Consider the following 21646-nt stretch of genomic DNA (forward strand, 5'->3'; position numbering starts at 1 on the left):
AAAGGGGTGGCCACTGAGGGAAAGGGGCGGCCACTAAGGGAAAGGGGTGGCCACTGAGGGAAAGGGGTGGCCACTAAGGGAGAGGGGCGGCCACTAAGGGCGAGGGAGCCCCGACAGCAGCAGACAATGCTGGGTGACCTCTTGACCTGGGATGTTATCAGGTTTCACCGAAAAAATTGATTCTTAATAGTGAAGTGGGCTGGTGTGAGCCTGCCTGCCTCTCTCTCTCTCTCTCTCTCTCTCTCTCTCTCTCTCTCTCTCTCTCTCTCTCTCTCTCTCCTCTGTGTGTGTCTGTGTGTGTGTGTGTGTGTGTGTGTGTGTGTGTGTGTGGCTGGTGAGGGAGGGCGTGGCTGCGGTAGGGTAGGCCTGGCGTGTGTGCCGGGCCCAGGGTAGTGTTTCCCCTCCCCCCCCTCAGATTACATTAGCATATCACTCGAACCCACCTGAGCCCTGGGGACCCACTGGGGACGGCCGGAAGGCCCCACCTCCAGAGGTTGAAGGGGGAGGGGAACCCCCATGGGTGACGGTGAGTCCCCCCTCCCTCTCCCATAACTCCCGAGGCCTCGGGGGACCCCATGGAGAGGACGGGGACGAGACATCCCCACTCCCGAGGCCTGGGGACTCGTGGAGACGATGTGGAGGGTGAGCGGTTCCCCCGTCCCCTTAAGGTACCAAAGAGAGTCTGTCCCCAAACCCCCTCTGGTGACTGGAGGGATGTAGGGGGGGTAGTGAGTCGTGTAGGGGGGGATAGTAAGTGGTGTAGGGAGGGTCAATGAGGAGGGTACGGGATGATGAGGGGTTTTGGGGATAGTGAGTAGTGTACTGGATAGTGAGTGGTGTACTGGATAGTGAGTTGTGTACTGGAGATAGTGAGGGTGTACGGGGTGGTGAGTGGTGTACGCGGAGTACATGGGAAGGACAGATAACACGGGGGCTGATGGCCCATGACCTAGTTACCTTCTGGTACAATTTCAAGACGTGGTAGAGGCGCGATTGTAAAACAGTGGGGCATCTCCCCCACCCACCTCTCCCTCCGGCTCAACTGCCGGCAGGGGGCGAAAAGTAATGCCGAGAAGAGAAACACCATATTGCACGGAGAGGGTATATTGCCTCCGTGATTTTATAGGAAGATATAACGGTTATGCTCCACACTGAACAGGGAGTAAGGCCTCGCTAGGGCTGGACTTGAAAAGAGAATGATGATAGGTCATTGAGTTTGTCTGCATAAGCCTTACTTTTGACGGAATTACTTTTGGTGCTCATCTTTGAATTTGTTCTAATATTTTTTTTCTAGTATGATAACTTTTAGTGACCAGGTTTGAACACTTTATTTCTAGTTGAACACTTTATTTCTAGTGAGGTCAGACCAAGGTGTTCCGAAGAGTGAGTATTGTATCCCTCGTACTGTAGTTAATACATCTGGCCATAAAACCTACATACATCTTGCTGTAGCCCCTTTATTGTACCCTGTCGGCTGTATTGGATGCACGGAGGCATCGTGTTTTTTGTACGTTTGGTCATAGCTTTGATGAGATGGAATTCTTCATCATCCCCTTAATGATGGTTTACTGGGCACCTTATATATATATATATATATATATATATATATATATATATATATATATATATATATATATATACTTGAGGGATCGTTTTTATCGCCACACACTACAGTACTTTGCACATGTTGACAATTGCGCTCCGGAGCGCCATGTCTCTCGCCTCTCCCTACGCTTCCTTCACGAGGCTGTGTTCTTCTGATCTCGAGTCGTGGCCTAGGTGTTGAAGTCCTCCCCGCCCGCGAGCCGTGTCTCAGACGTTGACGTGGACGATGGAGACGGTGTGTGTGTGTGTGTGTGTGTGTGTGTGTGTGTGTGTGTGTGTGTGTGTGTGTTGTGCTGTGGTGGGCCTGATCCCTGAGGTACCCCACTTGTCACGTGAAGCCAGGCGCGCTCGTATGTGAGGCGTGGAGGGAGAGGTGTGGCGAGGGAGGGAACGGGGGATGATAGTGACGGGTGTGGGAGAGATGGGCAAGGATTGTATGGGTGGGATAGGGAGGGGTTGCTGGTAGGTCGGTGGATGGCGGGGGCATGAGATGGGAGACGGGGGAGATGTGTTGGAGAGCAACACCTTCAGTTCCTGTGGGAGTCGTCGTCCTCTCCTCGCTGTGTAACCTTCCCCCGGGAGGGCGTCGAGTGACCAGGGAGGAGGAGAAAGGAGGGCCTTCCTCCTCCCCACTCCCTCCTTAACCCCCCTGGACGAGCGTGGGGGGGGATGAAGGGCAGGAGCCTTTCTGGCAGAATTTATCTCATCGCTCGGGCGCGCCCACTCGGCCTCCTGCTCCTCCTCGGCTTCGTGACCCAGTGTGGCCTCCACTTGACCTCTTCGTTGGTGACCCGGCCTAGCTGCCGGGGCCTCCCCTCTTGACCTCCCTGCCCCGACCCCAGTGACTCCCTAGCCAGCCCTTTCCTTCCCCCCCCCCCCTTCCCCCGCCCTTCCCTCCCCTCCGTTGTCTGGTTGTTTGTTGTCGTAATGGGTCCTGGCTTGTTAATCTACACCTGTGGTGTTAATCTACACCTGTAGTGTTAGTCTACACCTGTCATATTAGTCTACATCTGTGCTGTTAGTCTACACCTGTAGTGTTAGTCTACACCTGTGGTGTCACTCCACACCTGCTGCATTAATCTATACAGTGTATGATGAGGCAGGTGTGGAGGGAGCGGGGCAGCAACACTGGATGATGAGGCAGGTGTGGAGGGAGCGGGGCAGCAACACTGGATGATGAGGCAGGTGTGGAGGGAGCGGGGCAGCAACACTGGATGATGAGGCAGGTGTGGAGGGAGCGGGGCAGCAACACTGGATGATGAGGCAGGTGTGGAGGGAGCGGGGCAGCAACACTGGATGATGAAATATTCACCAGGAATTCATTGATCCACTGTGTCAGCCAGCCAGCTGTGGCCTGCCAGGTACCTCCCTCCTGGCCTCCTTCCCGCCCACTGCTTCTCCCGTGGGCGTGGCCGCCCCGCCCATTACCTCGTAGGCGTGGCCGCGCCCCGCCCAGTGCCTTCCGTGCGACCTTGGCTTTCCCCGCCCTCATGCCTTCCGTCTGACCTTGGCCGGCCCCGCCCTCTACCTCCCGTGTGGCCCGGGCTGGCCCGCCCACCGCTTCCCTGGTGGGCGTGGCCGCCCCGCCCAGTGTCTCCCGTGTGACCTTGGCCGCCCCGCCCAAGTACCCCGCTGTGTAGGTATTGCTGCTCTGGCCCCGCCCACTGCCTTCTGTGTGGGTGTGGTCAGCCGTGTTGGGCGTGTCCTTGTGTGTGTATATATATATATATATATATATATATATATATATATATATATATATATATATGTGTGTGTGTGTGTGTGTTTGTGTGTGTGTGTGTGTGTGTGTGTGTTACCGGACTCCTCCGCGAATGAGATGTCACCTCTGGCGACGACGCCGCCTCCCTGGGAGGGGGTTGTACAGTCTCGTCAGCATAACCCTGCTACTGGAAGGAGCGCAGCCTCGGAGCGCCCCGGGATGGAGGAGGAGGAGGGCCGTAATGAATGAATTAATGATATGATTTAATCTATACGTAATTCCCCTCCGTGACGTCGTGTTAAACCTCGACGACCGGCAGTTTAAAAAAAAGGAGAGGTTAAATTTCACACAACGGAAGCTCTAGGTCCACTCCACCTGCTGTAGGTAATAGATAAATGAACGTTAGATTTGACGGTCGTTTTCTCTTGTGAGTAATTGCTGGCGTGGATGGAAACAGAAACTGGTAAGTAAAACTTTGGAGAACTTTCCCTTGTGTAAATATTGATATAATGAGAGCCATAACAAACTGGCCGGGTTAATTATATGTTGGAATCGTGTTTGCGTTGCTTGGCTGGCTCTCCCAGACCTTAGCTGGCTCTCCCAGACCTTAGCTGGCTCTTCCAGACCATAGCTTGGTCTTCCAGACCATGGCTGGCTTTTCCAGACCATGGCTGGCTTTCCCAGACCATAGCTGGCTCTCCCAGACCATGGCTGGCTCTCCCAGACCATAGCTGGCTCTCCTAGACCATAGCTGGCTCTCCCAGACCATGGCTGGCCCTCCCAGGCCATGGTTGGCTCTCCCAGACCGTGGCTGGCTCTCCCAGACCATAGCTGGCTCTCCCAGACCATAGCTGGCTCTCCCAGACCATGGCTGGCTCTTCCAGACCATAGCTGGCTCTCCCAGATCAAGTTTGGCACATAAAAGGTGTTGGAGTTGGCCAGTATCATACATCTGTGCTTGACCATGATAACGCACAGCGAGGCTTCACATGTCGTCCACATTGAACATGCATACCGACCACTTTGATTGATTTTAGTGTGAGAAGTTTGGAAATTGAGCACAGAGAGTGACATACATGTTACCAGACCTGTGTGTGTATATATATATATATATATATATATATATATATAAACTGTGGTTACCATAGGTCGTTGTAGTCATGATGGTGGCACCTGGGAAGTTGTGTGTGCGTCTTGCTGACCATGGGTGACCTCCGGTGACGGGGTGGGGGACCTAGTGTGACGCGGGGAGGTAGGACGGGCGTGGAATGTGACGGTGATGTGTGATGTGTGGAGTAAGGGGAATGTGTGTGTGTGGGAGTGGAGTTGACGTCAGATGTGACGAATGCACAGACAGCGACTGAGTGAAACGACGTGGTCACCTCTATGTCTCAAGGAGGGAGGGAGGGAGAGAGAGAGAGAGAGAGAGAGAGAGAGAGAGAGAGAGAGAGAGAGAGAGAGAGAGAGAGAGAGAGAGAGATTACACCCCTGAGTGTCGTGTGTGGCACAGAAAGACCATTGTGGTGTGTGAGTGTGTGGTACAGCCCGACAAGCCACTGTGGTGTGTGAGTGTGTGGTACAGACCGACATGCCATTGTGGTGTGTGTGAGTGTGTGGTACAGACCGACATGCCACTGTGGTGTGTGAGTGTGTGGTACAGACAGACCGACATGCCACTGTGGTGTGTGTGAGTGTGTGGTACAGACAGATCGACATGCCACTGTGGTGTGTGTGAGTGTGTGGTACAGACCGACATGCCACTGTGGTGTGTGAGTGTGTGGTACAGACCGACATGCCACTGTGGTGTGTGAGTGTGTGGTACAGACAGACCGACATGCCACTGTGGTGTGTGTGAGTGTGTGGTACAGACAGACCGACATGCCACTGTGGTGTGTGTGAGTGTGTGGTACAGACCGACATGCCACTGTGGTGTGTGAGTGTGTGGTACAGACCGACATGCCACTGTGGTGTGTGAGTGTGTGGTACAGACAGATAGACCAGTGTGGTGTGTGAGTGTGTGGTACAGACAGATAGACCAGTGTGGTGTGTGAGTGTGTGGTACAGACCATACGGCCGGGGGCGAGTACGGCAGGCTGTGGTGTTAGCCACCATTGATTACGTCCCTGGACGGCTGTGAAGATGAATGTTCCTTTTCCTGCGTTGGCCAAGGGCGGCTCCTGGCCCTGGGGGACGCCGCCGCCCGCCCTCCTTCCTCCTCCCCCTGCAATTTGCTGGTGGAATGCCTCACCTGGGGACGCCGGGAGAGCTCTCACACCCGACTCTCACTAGAAAAAACACTTAGGCGGGAAAACATTCCTCATGGAGAGTTTATTCTCGGGTTCAGGTTTTTTTTTTTTTTTTTTTTTTTCAACTCCTTCCGGGTGTCAGCCAAGGTGAGGTGGGGTGTGGTGCGGTGTGGTGAGGGGTGGTGTAGGTGTAGGTGTGGTGTGTTGTGGCGTGCTGGGGTGAGGTGTGGTGTGCTGGGGTGAGGTGTGGTGTGTTGTGGCGTACTGGAGTGAGGTGTGGTGTGTTGTGGCCTACTGGAGTGAGGTGTGGTGTGTTGTGGCGTACTGGGGTGAGGTGTGGTGTGTTGTGGCGTACTGGAGTGAGGTGTGGTGTGTTGTGGCGTGCTGGGGTGAGGTGTGGTGTGTTTTGGCGTACTGGAGTGAGGTGTGGTGTGGTGGGTTGCGGTGAGGCGTGGTGTGGTATAGGTGTGGTGAGGCGTGGTGTGGTGTGCTGTGGCGTACTTGGGTGAGGTGTGGTGTGGTGTGCTGGGGTGAGGTGTGGTGTGCTGGGGTGAGGTGGGGTGTGGTGTGTGGTTTCCGTACACAGTTGCCAGGCTGACGAAGGCCCGCTCCCTCTCTGTGGGGTCTGTTATTATGGTGCTCGCTCTCTCTCTCTCTCTCTCTCTCTCTCTCTCTCTCTCTCTCTCTCTCTCTCTCTCTCTCTCTCTCTCTCTCTCTCTCTCATACGACTAAAAAAAAAAAAGAGACATTATATTCTCTCCGAACATGACGACATGCTGTACCAGCCTGTTCTCGTAATGCTATGGTTCTGTCGAGTGGTTTACATAAACCATCCGGTGGTTGGGTCGTTAAGGTCAGTGTCGTGAAGAGAGAGAGAGAGAGAGAGAGAGAGAGAGAGAGAGAGAGAGAGAGAGAGAGAGAGAGAGAGAGAGAGAGAGAGAATCAGTGCCGTCCACTAAGTTAACTCTGGCAGCCTTCGTCCGTAGAGTTAGGCTGGTGTGGAGGGGTCTCTCTCTCTCTCTCTCTCTCTCTCTCTCTCTCTCTCTCTCTCTCTCTCTCTCTCTCTCTCTCCCTCTCTCCCTCTCAGCCTTGACCCGAGGAATGTCACCAGTCGACCTTGAGGACACTGGAAGAAAAAAAAAAAAGTAAGAGGTGCTTCCCCCCCTGCTCCTCCTCGCCCCGGCAGGATGCATCGGACCTGGACCTGTCCTGCTCCACGACACTCGATGCAGACCAACAACCTCCTCCTTCACCCCTCCCTCACTTTCCCCCCATTTTTAATTGGGGGAGGGAGGCGGGAAAGGGATTGGGTGGGGTGTTTTTATACTAGTGTATGTCCAGTGAGGTTCTGTAGTGGTGTGGCCTCCTCGTGTCATGCGCTGGTCGTTGGAGTGGGGTGGAGACAGACCCAGGACCTGGGGAGGGTACGGTGGCAGTGGGTTATGGTGGGGTGAGGAGGAGGACGAGGGTAGGAGTGGTGGTGGTGGTAGCGGAGGGGCGACCTGGCCATCTACCACACGTACCTTGCAACACCTCGGCCAATCAAATATATATTTATTTATTTATTTATTTTGTTTTGTCGCTGTCTCCCGCGTTTGCGAGGTAGCGCAAGGAAACAGACGAAAGAAATGGCCCAACCCACCCCCATACACATGTATATACATACACGTCCACACACGCAAATATACATACCTATACATCGCAATGTACACACATATATATACACACACAGACATATACATATATACACATGTACATAATTCATACTGTCTGCCTTTATTTATTCATATATATATATATATATATATATATATATATATATATATATATATATATATATATATATATATATATATATTTATATATACGGGGGGGGAGTAATGTATTTTTTTCCTTTTCATGAAATCGTTGGTGAAATTGTGGATTTATGTTGGTGATTACGCGCAAAAGACAAATGAAATGTCAGGGGAGTGGTTGGTGTACGCTGGGTACACTTGGGGTGGGGTGTACTGTACACTACTCCCCTGGGGAGAGCACGGTGTTATGATTACAAGCCAGAGCTTCACAGCTGTAATACAACTTCCGTGTGTAACGCTGGTAGTGGTAGCGTACACTCGGGTTGTACTGGTGTACACGGGTGTTGGTGTACATTGGTGTTGCTACACTGGTGTAATAACGTGTGGTGTACATGGGTGTTGGTGTACATTGGTGTTGCTACACTGGTGTGATAACGTGTGTTGTACAGGTGTTGGTGTACATTTGTATTGCTACACTGGTGTAATAACGTGTGTTGTGCAGGTGTTGCTGCAATTGTGTTGCTACACTGGTGTAATAACGTGTGTTGTACAGGTGTTGCTGCAATTGTGTTGCTACACTGGTGTAATAACGTGTGTTGTGCAGGTGTTGCTGTAATTGTGTTGCTTCACTGGTGTGATAACGTGTGTTGTACAGGTGTTGCTACACTGGTGTAATAACCTGTGTTGCTACACTGGTGTAATAACGTGTGTTGTACAGGTGTTGCTACACTGGTGTGATAACGTGTGTTGTACAGGTGTTGCTACACTGGTGTAATAACGTGTGTTGTGCAGGTGTTGCTGTAATTGTGTTGCTTCACTGGTGTAATAACGTGTGTTGTACAGGTGTTGCTACACTGGTGTAATAACGTGTGTTGTGCAGTGTTGCTGTAATTGTGTTGCTTCACTGGTGTGATAACTTGTGTTGTACAGGTGTGTGTGTGCACTGATGGTAACCCGTGTGGTTGTTACAGGTGCGGACTCTGTTCGTGAGCGGCCTGCCTATGGACGCCAAGCCGAGGGAACTGTACCTGCTCTTCAGGGCTTACGAGGTAGGTCATGCATTCCCATGTTGTTCATGAACGGAGTGAAGGACGTGTGTTATTCATTGATTAGTTAAGGACGTGTGTTGTTCATTGATTAGTGTTAAGGACATGTGTTATTCATACATTAGTTAAGGACGTGTGTTGTTCATACATTAGTTAAGGACGTGTGTTATTCATACATTAGTTAAGGACGTGTGTTATTCATACATTAGTTAAGGACGTGTGTTATTCATACATTAGTTAAGGACGTGTGTTATTCATACATTAGTTAAGGACATGTGTTATTCATACATTAGTTAAGGACGTGTGTTATTCATACATTAGTTAAGGACGTGTGTTATTCATACATTAGTTAAGGACGTGTGTTATTCATACATTAGTTAAGGACTTGTGTTATTCATACATTAGTTAAGGACGTGTGTTATTCATACATTAGTTAAGGACGTGTGTTATTCATACATTAGTTAAGGACGTGTGTTATTCATTAATTAGTTAAGGACGTGCGTTATTCATACATTAGTTAAGGACGTGTGTTATTCATACATTAGTTAAGGACGTGTGTTATTCATACATTAGTTAAGGACGTGTGTTATTCATTGTTTTCCAGTTCACTATTGGTTTTCAGTGTAAATTTGAGATATATGTATTCTGCGGTGAGTTTAGCGCATCATGAGTGTCATTGTGGTAGATTGAGTGAGGCAGTGTGTGGTAGAGTGGCGATGCTAGGGTATGGTAGAGTTGGGGGATGGTATGGTCGGTAGATTTGGGATGCCAGGGTGTGGTAGAATGGGGGAGGTTGCCAGGGTGTGGTAGAGAAGGAATGGTTCAGTGGTGCAGTGGGTGGTAGAGAAGGAATGGTTCAATGGTGCAGTGGGTGGTAAAGAAGGAATGGTTCAGTGGTATAGTGGGTGGTAGAGAAGGAATGGCTCAGTGGTGCAGTGGGTGGTAGAGAGGGAATGGCTCAGTGTTGCAGTGGGTGGTAGAGAGGGAATGGCTCAGTGGTGCAGTGGGTGGTAGAGAGGGAGTGGCTCATTGGTGCAGTGGGTGGTAGAGAGGGAATGGTTCAGTGGTTCAGTGGGTGGTAGAGAAGGTATGGTGCAGTGGGTGGTAGAGAGGGAATGGCTCAGTGGTGCAGTTGGTGGTAGAGAAGGTATGGTGCAGTGGGTGGTAGAGATTGAATGGCTCAGTGGTGCAGTGGGTGGTAGAGAGGGAGTGGCTCAGTGGTGCAGTGGGTGGTAGAGAGGGCCAGAGGCTGCATCAGTGGGGGGTGGGCAGTTAACCCCAGCAGGTCAGCAGTAATCAAGGAAGCTCAGCTGTGCCAGTAGTTGCAGGTCATTAAGGCAACGTGCATTTTGTTCGTTGCGGGTGTGTGGGGTGCGTGGCGCTCAGTCTAGGGTGTGTTGCGGGCGTGGGGTGCGTGGCGCTCAGTCTAGGGTGTGTTGCGGGTGTGTGGGGTGCGTGGCGCTCAGTCTAGGGTGTGTTGCGGGCGTGGGGTGCGTGGGCGCGCTCAGTCTAGGGTGTGTTGCGGGTGTGTGGGGTGCGTGGCGCTCAGTCTAGGGTGTGTTGCGGGTGTGTGGAGTGCGTGGCGCCACGCTCAGTGTAAGGTGTGTTGTTGGAGTGCGTGGGTTCAGTCTAGGGTGCGTTGTGGCGTGCAGGGACTCAGTCTAGGGTGTGTTGTGTGGAGTGTTGTCGACAGTCTCAGGGGCGGGTATGAAGTGCGTGGACTCTCAAAAGTCTAGGATGTGTTTGAGTGGGAGAGAAGTCTGTTTGATCGCGGTCGGCAGACGCGCCACATTATAAATTATTATTTATTATTATTATTATTATTATTATTATTATTATTATTATTAGTATTATGATTATTATTGTTGTTGTTATTATTATTATCATTATTATTATTATTGTTATTATTATTATTATTATTATTATTATTATTGTTATTATTATTTTAATTATTATTGTTATTATTATTATTATTATTATTATTATTATTATTATTATTATTATCATCATCATTATCATTATTATTATTATCATCATCATCATTGTCATTGTTATTATTATCATTATCATCATCATCATCATCATCATCATTATCACGTTAGTGTGAGAAGAGGAACCGAAAAATATAGCGGTGTACGACATGCTGCCTCATTATCTTCGTAAGTAATGGTGCTGGAGTGAGAGAGTCGGTTTTTGATAGTGGAAGGGAAGGGATGGGAGGGGGAGAGGGGAGTTTTGGGTGAGGGAGAGGAGTGGGTGGGGAGTGTAGACCTCCTCCCCAGATTGCTTAATGAAGAACAGACTCTATTACCTCCCCAGGACCGTGTGTGTGTCTGTGTGTGTCTGTGTGTGTGTGTGTGTGTGTGTGTGTGTGTCTGTGTGTGACGGACCCGTGGTATGTATGGGGTGTTATAGCTCGGTGGTGGTGCCAGTATTGACGTGTCCTTATATGGCCCTGGGGCACCCCAGTTGGGCCACACTAGCTAGGTGGCCAGGAACGTGCCCCAGTGTGGCCTAGGAGATCCCCAGGTGGGCGACACGTGGTTGGCCAGGAACGTGCCCCAGTGTGGACCCTGGGGGTTCCCCAGGTGGGCCACACGTGGTTGGCCAGGAACGTGCCCCAGTGTGGACCCTGGGGGTTCCCCAGGTGGGCCACACGTGGTTGGCCAGGGACGTGCCCCAGTGTGGACCCTGGGGGTTCCCCAGGTGGGCCACACGTGGTTGGCCAGGGACGTGCCCCAGTGTGGGCCCCGGGGGGGTTCCCCAGGTGGGCCAGACCCGGGTGGAGGATGGGGCAGACGTCTCCATCTCGTGATTGCCTCATCTATAATTCATCCAGGCCTGGCTGCTGCCTCCGTTCCTCCTGTATATAAAACCAACCACGCACAGGCGCGCTCCATCTGTACGCCCCCCCCCCCCCCCCCCCCAGCACTACCTCATACCTCCGTAGCCCAAACCTCCCTCCAACCCCAACACACCTTCCAACCTCAACCCCCACATGGTCTCTCTCTCTCTCTCTCTCTCTCTCTCTCTCTCTCTCTCTCTCTCTCTCTCTCTCTCTCTCTCTCTCTCTCTCTCTCTCTCTCTCTTATATCCCAACCTCACCCACAGAGGCAGCTTGTATTGGGCCTGAAGTTTCTGTCGGTGTAGTCGGGTCGGGTCGGACTAGGCTGTGCTGGGGGTCAGGTCAGGTCAGGTGATCCGTGGGGGAGGTCAAGGACGCATCAGGTGGAGGAGCTAACCAGCCCGGCTCTAGTGGTCCGACCCCAGGCCACCGTCATGCTGTTGGGGTGTGGGTGGGGATGGGGTGGGGTGTGTACAGTGCTGTGGCACGGGGGGAGGGGACAGGGTGTGAAACGGGGTGTTGGGTGAGGCGGGGTGTGGGGCGTGTCGGGGTGGCGTGGGGTTAGGGTGGGGCATGATGGAGCGGGGCAGGGTTTGAGGTGGATTGGTCCTGGGTTCGTGTGGGTTGTGTAGGGTGGGCTCGGAATGGGTTGGGAGGAGCAGGTAATAGGGAAATAGGGATGGGAGCAGGATGTGGGGAAGGGCGGGGTGGTGAGAGGGTCGGGGCGGGGCGGGGCGGGTCGTGGGGCGTGGTGGTGCGAGGGACGGGGAGGGTTGTGGGGCGTGGTGGTGCGAGGGACGGAGCGGGTGGTTGTGGGGCGTGGTGGTGCGAAGGACGGGGCGGGGCGTGGTAGTGCGAGGGACGGGGCGGGGTGTACTGGTGGAGGGGGCGGTGCGGGGCAGGGTGGGGCGTGGGAAGGCACACCTGGCCAGCAGGAGTGGCGCCACCCGCCACTTGCCTGGCAATATTACTCTCGCTTCTGCTATTTATTGCTTGCCCAGATATACTGTATGTCCTGCTGGCTCTGTGGGTCTGCTGGCCCTGTTGTCCTGCTGCACCTGTTGTCCTGCTGGCACTGGGGGGTCTGCTGCACCTGTTGTCCTGCTGGACTTGTTGTCCTGCTGCACCTGTTGTCCTGCTGGCTCTGGGGGGGTCTGCTGGCCCTGTTGTCCTGCTGGCTCTTAGAGGTCTGCTGCACCTGTTGTCCTGCTGGCTCTGGGGGGGTCTGCTGGCCCTGGTGTGCTGTGGCTCCTGGCGTGCAGTTCCACACACCACCGTCTGTCTGTACTGCTGTACCATCAGACACACCCATTTTCCCCCACGCCCAAAGGTGACCTCTCGTTTCCACACGCCCGGTGCATCCAGGACTTTACCCCCCGCCCACCCTCGTCCACCCTATGGCTTACCTTTAGCTTCCACGCCGCCCTCCCCCCTCCACAGCTCCTGCCATAGCCACTCCCAGGTAACGAAAACACTCCTCCCCCCTTATTCCTCCAGGTCCCTCTCCATTCAAACTCGGGCACTCCGGCCTGACTCGTCTCTCTTCCCTCTTGAACTTTACGACCTTACTTTTGTTGACATTGTCAGCTTTCTCCTCCTTTCACAAGCTTTCCCCACTCTCAGACACACGGATCTTTGTGCAGTTTCTCACTCGAATCTGGTCCATATAAAGGGCTCTTGGGGCGAGAAGGAGAGGCATATATATATATTCATTTTTTTTTTTTTTTTTTTCATACGATTCGCCATTTCCCGCATTTGCGAGGTAGCATTAAGAACAGAGGACTGGGCCTTAGAGGGAAAATCCTCACCTGGCCCCCTTCTCTGTTCCTTCTTTTGGAAAATTAAAAAAAAACGAGAGGGGAGGATTTCCAGCCACCCGCTCCCTCCCCTTTTAGTCGCCTTCTACGACACGCAGGGAATACGTGGGAAGTATTCTTTCTCCCCTATCCCCAGGGATATATATATATATATATATATATATATATATATATATATATATATATATATATATATATATATATATATATATATATATTCCCTGGGGATAGGGGAGAAAGAATACTTCCCACGTATTCCCTGCGTGTCGTAGAAGGCGACTAAAAGGGGAGGGAGCGGGGGGCTGGAAATCCTCCCCTCTCATTTTTTTTTAATTTTCCAAAAGAAGGAACAGAGAATTGGGCCAGGTGAGGGTATTCCCTCAAAGGCCCAGGCCTCTGTTCTTAACGCTACCTCGCTAATGCGGGAAATGGCGAATAGTTTGAAAGAAAAGATATATATATATATATAAAGCCTTGAAGTATGTGTTTCCCCCAGGAGCCTAATCTGTTCTGTGAAGCGCTCAGGAAGCCAGCTACTGCCACCGGGCGGAACCAGTAGGTCGAGGAGTGTGGTGATGTATGTGTGTGTGTGTGTGTGTGTATGTGGGTGTGTCGCTGGTAGGTCAGTGCAGGACAGATCATGGGTAGGTGATAATTGTCTTCAGTGTGGAGGTTGCATCGAGGGCGTGAGGAAGGAGGGAGAGGGTGAGGTCTTGCGCTGTACTGGACCAGCGTCGTCTGCCGTGTTGCAGGGATGGGGTGGCCGTGCAGAGCGCCGCGGAGGAGAAAGTGTAACCCGTCTGTGTGTGTGGGTGAGTGAGTGTGTGTGTGTGTGTGTGTGGGTGTGGGTCGTCTCTGGTGGGATGTTGTTTTACGACGAGGTCGGGCGGCGGGAGTGCGGGTGTGTTAGGTCAGTGTTGTGTTTCAAGAGGGGTTGGGAGTGGGGAGTATATGGGGGAGAGTCTTCGACAAAAGATGGCTAATGTGATGGATAAGGAGTAGCTATATATATATATTCCTGCATGTTCAGGCCCCGATCACACAAAATCTTTTTCACTCCATCTTTCCACCTCCAATTTGGTCTCCCTCTTCTCCTCGTTCCCTCCACCTCCGACACATATATCCTCTTGGTCAATCTCTCCTCACTCATTCTCTCCATGTGCCCAAACCATTTCAAAACACCCTCTTCTGCTCTCTCGACCACGCTCTTTTTATTTCCACACATCTCTCTTACCCTTACGTTACTTACTCGATCAAACCACCTCACACCACACATTGTCCTCAAACATCTCATTTCCAGCACATCCATCCTCCTGCGCACATCTCTATCCATAGCCCACGCCTCGCAACCATACAGCATTGTTGGAACCACTATTCCCTCAAACATACCCATTTTTGCTTAGTGAAAGAGAAGAGAGAGGCATTTGGACGATTTTTGCAGGGAAAAAATGCAATTGAGTGGGAGAAGTATAAAAGAAAGAGACAGGAGGTCAAGAGAAAGGTGCAAGAGGTGAAAAAAAGGGCAAATGAGAGTTGGGGTGAGAGACTATCAGTAAATTTTAGGGAGAATAAAAAGATGTTCTGGAAGGAGGTAAATAGGGTGCGTAAGACAAGGGAGCAAATGGGAACTTCAGTGAGGGCGTAAATGGGGAGGTGATAACAAGTAGCGGTGATGTGAGAAGGAGATGGAATGAGTATTTTGAAGGTTTGTTGAATGTGTCTGATGACAGAGTGGCAGATATAGGGTGTTTTGGTCGAGGTGGTGTGCAAAGTGAGAGGGTTAGGGAAAATGATTTGGTAAACAGAGAAGAGTAGTAAAAGCTTTGCGGAAGATGAAAGCCGGCAAGGCAGCAGGTTTGGATGGTATTGCAGTGGAATTTATTAAGAAAGGGGGTGGTGACTGTATTGTTGACTGGTTGGTAAGGTTATTTAATGTATGTATGACTCATGGTGAGGTGGCCTGAGGATGGCGGAATGCGTGCATAGTGCCATTGTACAAAGGCAAAGGGGAAATATATATATATATATATATATATATATATATATATATATATATATATAAGGGCTCTTCATTCTCCTTAGGCACTAATTTATATAAGGTGTCTCCCGCTGCTCGATTTTCTAGATTATTTATTCTTTTCATAGCTATATATATATATGAATATATATATATATATATATATATATATATATATATATATATATATATATATATATATATATATATATATATATATATATGTGTGTGTGTGTGTGTGTATATATAGAAAGGTATGCATGTGGCTAGCATGACTGTCCTCATTCGACTCTCCTGACAAAATGAAATTGAAGTTGGATCATCACGATGATATTCTTATCCTCCCCATGCCTCATGGTGGGTCAGGGCGAGATTACAATCTTCCGGGAAAATGTCTGATGGTATGATGTAACGTGACCTGGAGGGAGGAGGAGGCACCGGGGGTTGAGGTTGTGCTCCTGGTGAGTAACGTGACCTGGGGGGAGGAGGCGCCGGGGGTTGAGGTTGTGCTCCTGGTGAGTAACGTGACCTGGGGGAGGTACTGGTGTTTAGGTTGTGGTCCTGGTGCATAACGTGACCTGGGAGAGGACGTGTTATTAGATTAGGATTGTGGTCTTGGGAAGGGGCTGGTGTTAGACCAGGGTTGTGCCGGGGTGTTTGATACACTGTGGTGTTGTGTGTGGGAGAGGATGCCAGCCTACGGTCCAGTAACATAGTTCCATTCTGCCTCAATCCATGGTAGCTACCCCAGCCCCAGAGCTACACTGGCTGTTGTCACCCCACTCCCATATTCTCCTGAACTACCCCCAACATATTCATGTAACTATTAAAACGTCTATAATGCCTTCCACATTCATAGTCTCAATTCAGTTCCCTTCATTCATCCACCACACGTATTCCCTGCGTGTCGTAGAAGGCGACTAAAAGGGGAAGGAGCGGGGGGCTGGAAATCCTCCCCTCTCGTTTTTTTTTTCTTTTAATTTTCCAAAAGAAGGAACAGAGAAGGGGGCCAGGTGAGGATATTCCCTCAAAGGCCCAGTTCTCTGTTCTTAACGCTACCTCGCTATCGCGGGAAATGGCGAATAGTATAAAAAAAATGTGTGTATATATATATATATATATATATATATATATATATATATATATATATATATATATATATATATATATATATATAATGTTGCATGATTATATTATGTCCTGTGGTTGCTGTGTATGCTTGCCTCACTGGCGTAGAACAATCTACTGTCTACAAACTTATAGAGCCTTCCCTCATCTCTCTTCCCGAGCTGGCATACATAAGGGCCTTTATCCTTTCCCTGTGTGTGTGTGTGTGTGTGTGTGTGTGTGTGTGTGTGTGTGTGTGTGTGTGTGTGTCTCCCCGCACCACCATCTTCTAATGGCGCACTCTAGCATAGTTATTATTTACCACTGTAATGGCCACCACGCCTTTTGATGTATGCAAATTCTCTCTCTCCCGGCACAGGGCTATGAGGGCTCGCTGCTCAAGGTGACCAGCAAGAATGGCAAGACTGCCTCGGTGAGTACAGGTCTTCCTCATTATGTATTCATTATGTAGTGTATATACATATATTGGCATCACTGGTGGGTAGGTCTAGTGTATGTGTGTGTGTGTGTGTGTGTGTGTGTGTGTGTATGTATATGTGTCGGTGTATTATGTGTGTGTCTGTGTATTATATGTGTGTCTGTGTCTATGTATGTATGAGTCTGTGTTTTGTGTGTGTATGTATGTGTGTGTGTTGTGTTGTGTGTGTGTGTGTGTGTGTGTGTGTGTGTTAGAGGGTGGGGTGTGTGTGGAGCCAGCCTACCCCCTGGTGTTCATCAGGTTGGTGTAGTACCATTGTGGATGGATGACGCGGTGTTAAGTAACGCCTTATGTGTAGACACAGTGACATATGATGACAGTAAGTACGTGAGTGACACACACACACACACACACACACACACACACACACTGTACATAACACAGTATTTAACCCGTGTGATGACTGTGCCTAATTTAGGTCAGCCTGGACGCAGAACTCCACCGCGCCGGGACCTGCTCGTGTTCCTGCTGTGGTTTGCTGTCGTGGATGGATATATATATATATATATATATATATATATATATATATATATATATATATATATATATATATATATATATATATGCACGAAACTATCATGGTAGATAGTTACCATAGGTGGGGTTACGAACAAGGAGATTATAAAGGAGGAAGGAGGCTAGCAGCTCCCGACGTGACACGGTCAGCGAATCTACTCTTCAACTTCCTATATAAAAGCACTGGGGACGTTTGAGGAATCAGTGAAGGCCGACCTGGCGTTGTCCCCGGTGGAATAACGATGGAAAATAAGTTACTCGTCCATTACCGAGATGTTTTTGACGAAGGTCTGGTGACAAGAGATGGAATACGTCTTCCTCCCCCTCCCATGACCTTCGCTAAGGCAGCTGATGAAGACGTGACCCCAGTGGAGAAGAGCGAACGCAAAATTTGGTGGTGGATGGCAGGCTGGGGAGAGTGTGTGTGTGTGTGTGGTGGATGGCAGGCAGGGGAGAGTGTGTGTGTGTGGTGGATGGCATGCTGGGGAGAGAGTGTGTGTGTGTGGTGGATGGCAGGCAGGGGAGAGTGTGTGTGTGTGTGGTGGATGGCAGGCAGGGGAGAGTGTGTGTGTGTGTGGTGGATGGCAAGCTGGGGAGAGAGTGTGTGTGTGTGTGGTGGATGGCAGGCAGGGGAGAGTGTGTGTGTGGTAGGTGGCAGGCCAGGGGAGAGTGTGGTGGGTGTTGACCAGTCTTGCTTATCTCCATGAGAACCATCAGGTGTCGCAACGCTCCCCCTCCCCTCCCCAACGCTCCGCTCTCCCCACTCCCCCTTCCTCTCCCCTCCCCACTCCCCCTTCCTCTCCCCGTCCCCTCCTGACCCCGGGGAGCCAGACCTGTCATCTCGCTTTTGTTGCTCCACATTCGTCCGGTACAACCGACTCCATCCCACGTACCCTCCCCGTCCGTAAGGCAGGCATGGATGGAGTACCCTCCCCCTTCCGTTCGTCCGTGGCCGTCCGCACGTGCGTTTGTACCTCCCATGTCCGGGTTTCTCTGTACGTGCTTTTATACCGTCCTGGTCTAACTTTATATATGTGCTCACACCGTCCGTGGCAGCCTGTAGTGCCCAGACACATTAATAGATAATACAGGAAGACCGGGTCAGGGAAGTCGTAACTCCTGGGAAGTGTTCCGAGTCGAGAGTTTTCGTGATGTTGATCCACGCACGCCGGCCTGACTTGAAGGTAGAGATGTATGGAACCTGAGGGTCTGTACACCAGGGTTAAAATACCGGGGCGTTAAAAATCGTCGGGAATGGCCACGGAACATCTAGCGACGATAAACTGGAGAGATGAAAAAAGAAAGGGCCAGGAGACGATGATAAGAGCCCAGAAAACTGCGATGGTTTGTGCCTGCACGACCGGGGTGGGGAAGTGTGGGACATGCGTGGCGCGACTACAGGGACATTTGAAAGAAGACTTGACGCCCGGGTTCACAACAAGGTCCATAGTTGCACCGGGAACTGGTAGATAGGCAGGAGCCGTCAGGGGAGGAGGAGGAGCGGTCCTAACCCTCGCCCGGCGTCCTAGGACGGGCGGGCGCGTGTGTGGGGTGAGCGCTACCCGCCCGAGCCGCACTGCCTCGGGCCAGATCTTTGAGGCATTCTCTCTCTCTCTCTCTCTCTCTCTCTCTCTCTCTCTCTCTCTCTCTCTCTCTCTCTCTCTCTCTCTCTCTCTCTCACCTTGTCATGGAGGCGTTGGCCAGCAGGTTGCCCCCCCCTGTCGTTCCTCGCCTCTCCTCCTCCTCCTCCTCCTCCTCCTCCCGGAGTGTGGCCACGGAAGTCATTCCCTGGGCGGCTGTGTTTATAATGTGACAGCGGGGAAGGGTGGGGGGGTTGGTGGTTGGCCGTGGTGGGGTAGTGGTGGTTGGTTGGGGTTAGCCGTGGGTGGGGGGGATGGAACAGATTGTTGTTGGCAGGTTATGGAAGGGTTCGTGGGCGTGGGTGAGGACATTGGCGGTGGGAGAGGAGGGCCACGTCCCAGTGGCCAGTATTGGAAATGTGAATTCTATATAGAAGTGTCTGGGAGGTGTGGGTGTGGCCCAGCCCGGGGAGGTTCTAGAATGATGGGTACGTCAGGGCGAAGGTCCGGGGGTCCAGTGTACCGCAAGGAGGGAATGGTACGTCAGGGCGAAGGTCCGGGGGTTCAGTGTACCGCAGGGAGGGAATGGTACGCCAGGGCGAAGGTCCGGGGGTCCAGTGTACCGCAGGAAGGGAATGGCACGTCAGGGCGAAGGTCCGAGGGTCCAGTGTACCGCAAGGAGGGAATGGGACGTCAGGGCGATGGTCCGAGGGTCCAGTGTACCGCAGGGAGGGAATGGTACGCTAGGGCGAAGGTCCGGGGGTCCAGTGTACCGCAGGAAGGGAATGGTACGTCAGGGCGATGGTCCGAGGGTCCAGTGTACCGCAGGAAGGGAATGGAACGTCAGGGCGAAGGTCCGGGTTCAGTGTACCGCAGGGAGGAAATTCCGTGGTACGTGGCAGGCACACGTCAGTTGATGGATAGACGTAGAAGGATAGAGGATGCCTGCAGGTCGTACACGATAGATGGCGTCAGATGATAGATATAGAAGGAGATATAGACGATAGCTGCAGGACACACGATAGATGGGGGGGTTGGATCAGGCAGCCTCAACTGGCCGCACTTTCGAGTCCGACGATATGCAGGACAGATTAACGTGATGGAGTCTCTTTGACCCGACCCTGACGTGCAGGCCGTGTCCAGTGGTCGTACCGTAGAGCTCAAGTGTGTATGTATATATATATATATATATATATATATATATATATATATATATATATAGCCCTTGAGGAAGCTCGTGCAGGCCAGGTCAATTACATAGACTGTCTAAAAATGGAATTTACGAGTGGATGTGTTGATAAGACGAGTGACGACCTCCCCCCCCCCTCCCTCTCCCCCTGTTGCCTGGAGAGGGGAGGAGGGGGGGACGAAACCCTTCCCCCCCTCCTCGGGAGGGGTGGGGGGGTATAACAGCCGACACCAAAGGTTTAATTGCCTCAATGAGATGGTTCGTGATAAGGCAGGAGGAAGGGGTCGAGTCAGGCAGGGGGCACAAGGCGGAACACCTCGCTGGGGGGGTAGCACTCTGAGGCCGGGTATTGTTAACTGGTGTGTGGAGGGCACCACTGGAAGTGTGAGGGGTGAGGTAAGGGGTACCACTGGAAGTGTGAGGGGTGTGGTAAGGGGTACCACTGGAAGTGTGAGGGGTGAGGTAAGGGGTACCACTGGAAGTGTGAGGATTGAGGTAAGGGGTACCACTGGAAGTGTAAGGGGTGAGGTAAGGGGTACCATTGTTAGTGTGGGTGTGAGATGGGTTAAGAGGTACCCCGGGTAGTATGAGGGGCGCAGAACCAGAGGGTTGAGCTTCTCTTGAGTTCCAGTCTGTGGCACTCCCAGCACGGCCCTGCGAGCCACTACCAGTCTGTGGCACTCCCAGCACGGCCCTGGGAGCGCCACCACCAGTCTGTGGCACTCCCAGCACGGCCCTGCGAGCCACCACCAGTCTGTGGCACTCCCAGCACGGCCCTGGGAGCGCCACCACCAGTCTGTGGCACTCCCAGCACGGCCCTGGGAGCGCCACCACCAGTCTGTGGCACTCCCAGCACGGCCCTGCGAGCGCCACCACCAGTCTGTGGCACTCCCAGCACGGCCCTGGGAGCGCCACCACCAGTCTGTGGCACTCCCAGCACGGCCCTGGGAGCGCCGCCACCAGTCTGTGGCACTCCCAGCACGGCCCTGGGAGCGCCACCACCAGTCTCTGGCACTCCCAGCACGGCCCTGGGACCTAGGTAGAGCTAGGGACGGGGCCCAGACCCACCAGTTTATCCCCCCGACAGTTACTGCGCTGCCGACAGGCAACACGACTTCACAAACTGCTCCTCCTGGTCAATTGGCCAGCCAGCTTCGTTATTCAGAACACATCAGCGCCCCCTCCGTCTCCCCTCAAGTCTGGGCACTGTGGACACTTGCTGGGAAATGGTGGCGGCACAGTCGTGGAAATGGGGGCCCATTTCCTGGTGTCTGGGAATGGGGAGGAGGAGGAGGGAGGGGACACTATTTCGTTACTTTATATGAGTAATAATGGGACGTACAGATTCAGTCTGTGTCTCAGCAGTGTCGCACAGACGTTGTGTCTCTGCCCCAGCATTGACGTACAGAGACGTGGTCTGTGTCTCGTGTATAGGCCCAGATATGGAGGGACTTCATGTGTTAAATTGTATAAATAATTGCATTATATAAATGGTAATTACATTATTTTCTTCCATTTGGTTGGATTATGATTTTACCATTCATTTGGTCCACCCCGCTTTAGGTTAGGGTAACCCGTTACCCCTCCTTCCTTAATGTCTGATTCACTAGCCTGTGCTTGGATGTGCGGGGCATCGCTAGTGCGCGGGTATGCATGGCTTCAT

At 51.7% G+C, this 21646-nt stretch overlaps 1 protein-coding gene across 12 annotated transcripts in view; it reads left to right on the forward strand.

The window, feature by feature from the left end:
• cpo (couch potato) overlaps positions 1-21646 on the forward strand; it is a 245170-nt gene that overhangs the window by 170057 nt on the left and 53467 nt on the right. For 11 of the 12 annotated variants that reach the window (XR_011712175.1, XM_071657934.1, XM_071657941.1 and 8 more), the window contains 2 exons: positions 8339-8416; positions 16579-16632. Coding sequence is in view for 11 of the 12 variants with exons in the window: in XM_071657934.1 (XP_071514035.1) it covers positions 8339-8416; positions 16579-16632 (132 nt within the window). In the remaining variant the exon portion in view is untranslated. Of the gene's footprint in view, positions 1-8335; positions 8417-16578; positions 16633-21646 lie in introns of all 12 variants that reach the window. The other variant, XM_071657935.1, reaches the window with a different exon arrangement.

Source organism: Panulirus ornatus, chromosome 65 (genome assembly GCF_036320965.1).
Source record: "Panulirus ornatus isolate Po-2019 chromosome 65, ASM3632096v1, whole genome shotgun sequence".
NCBI classification, from domain to species: Eukaryota; Metazoa; Arthropoda; class Malacostraca; order Decapoda; family Palinuridae; genus Panulirus; species Panulirus ornatus.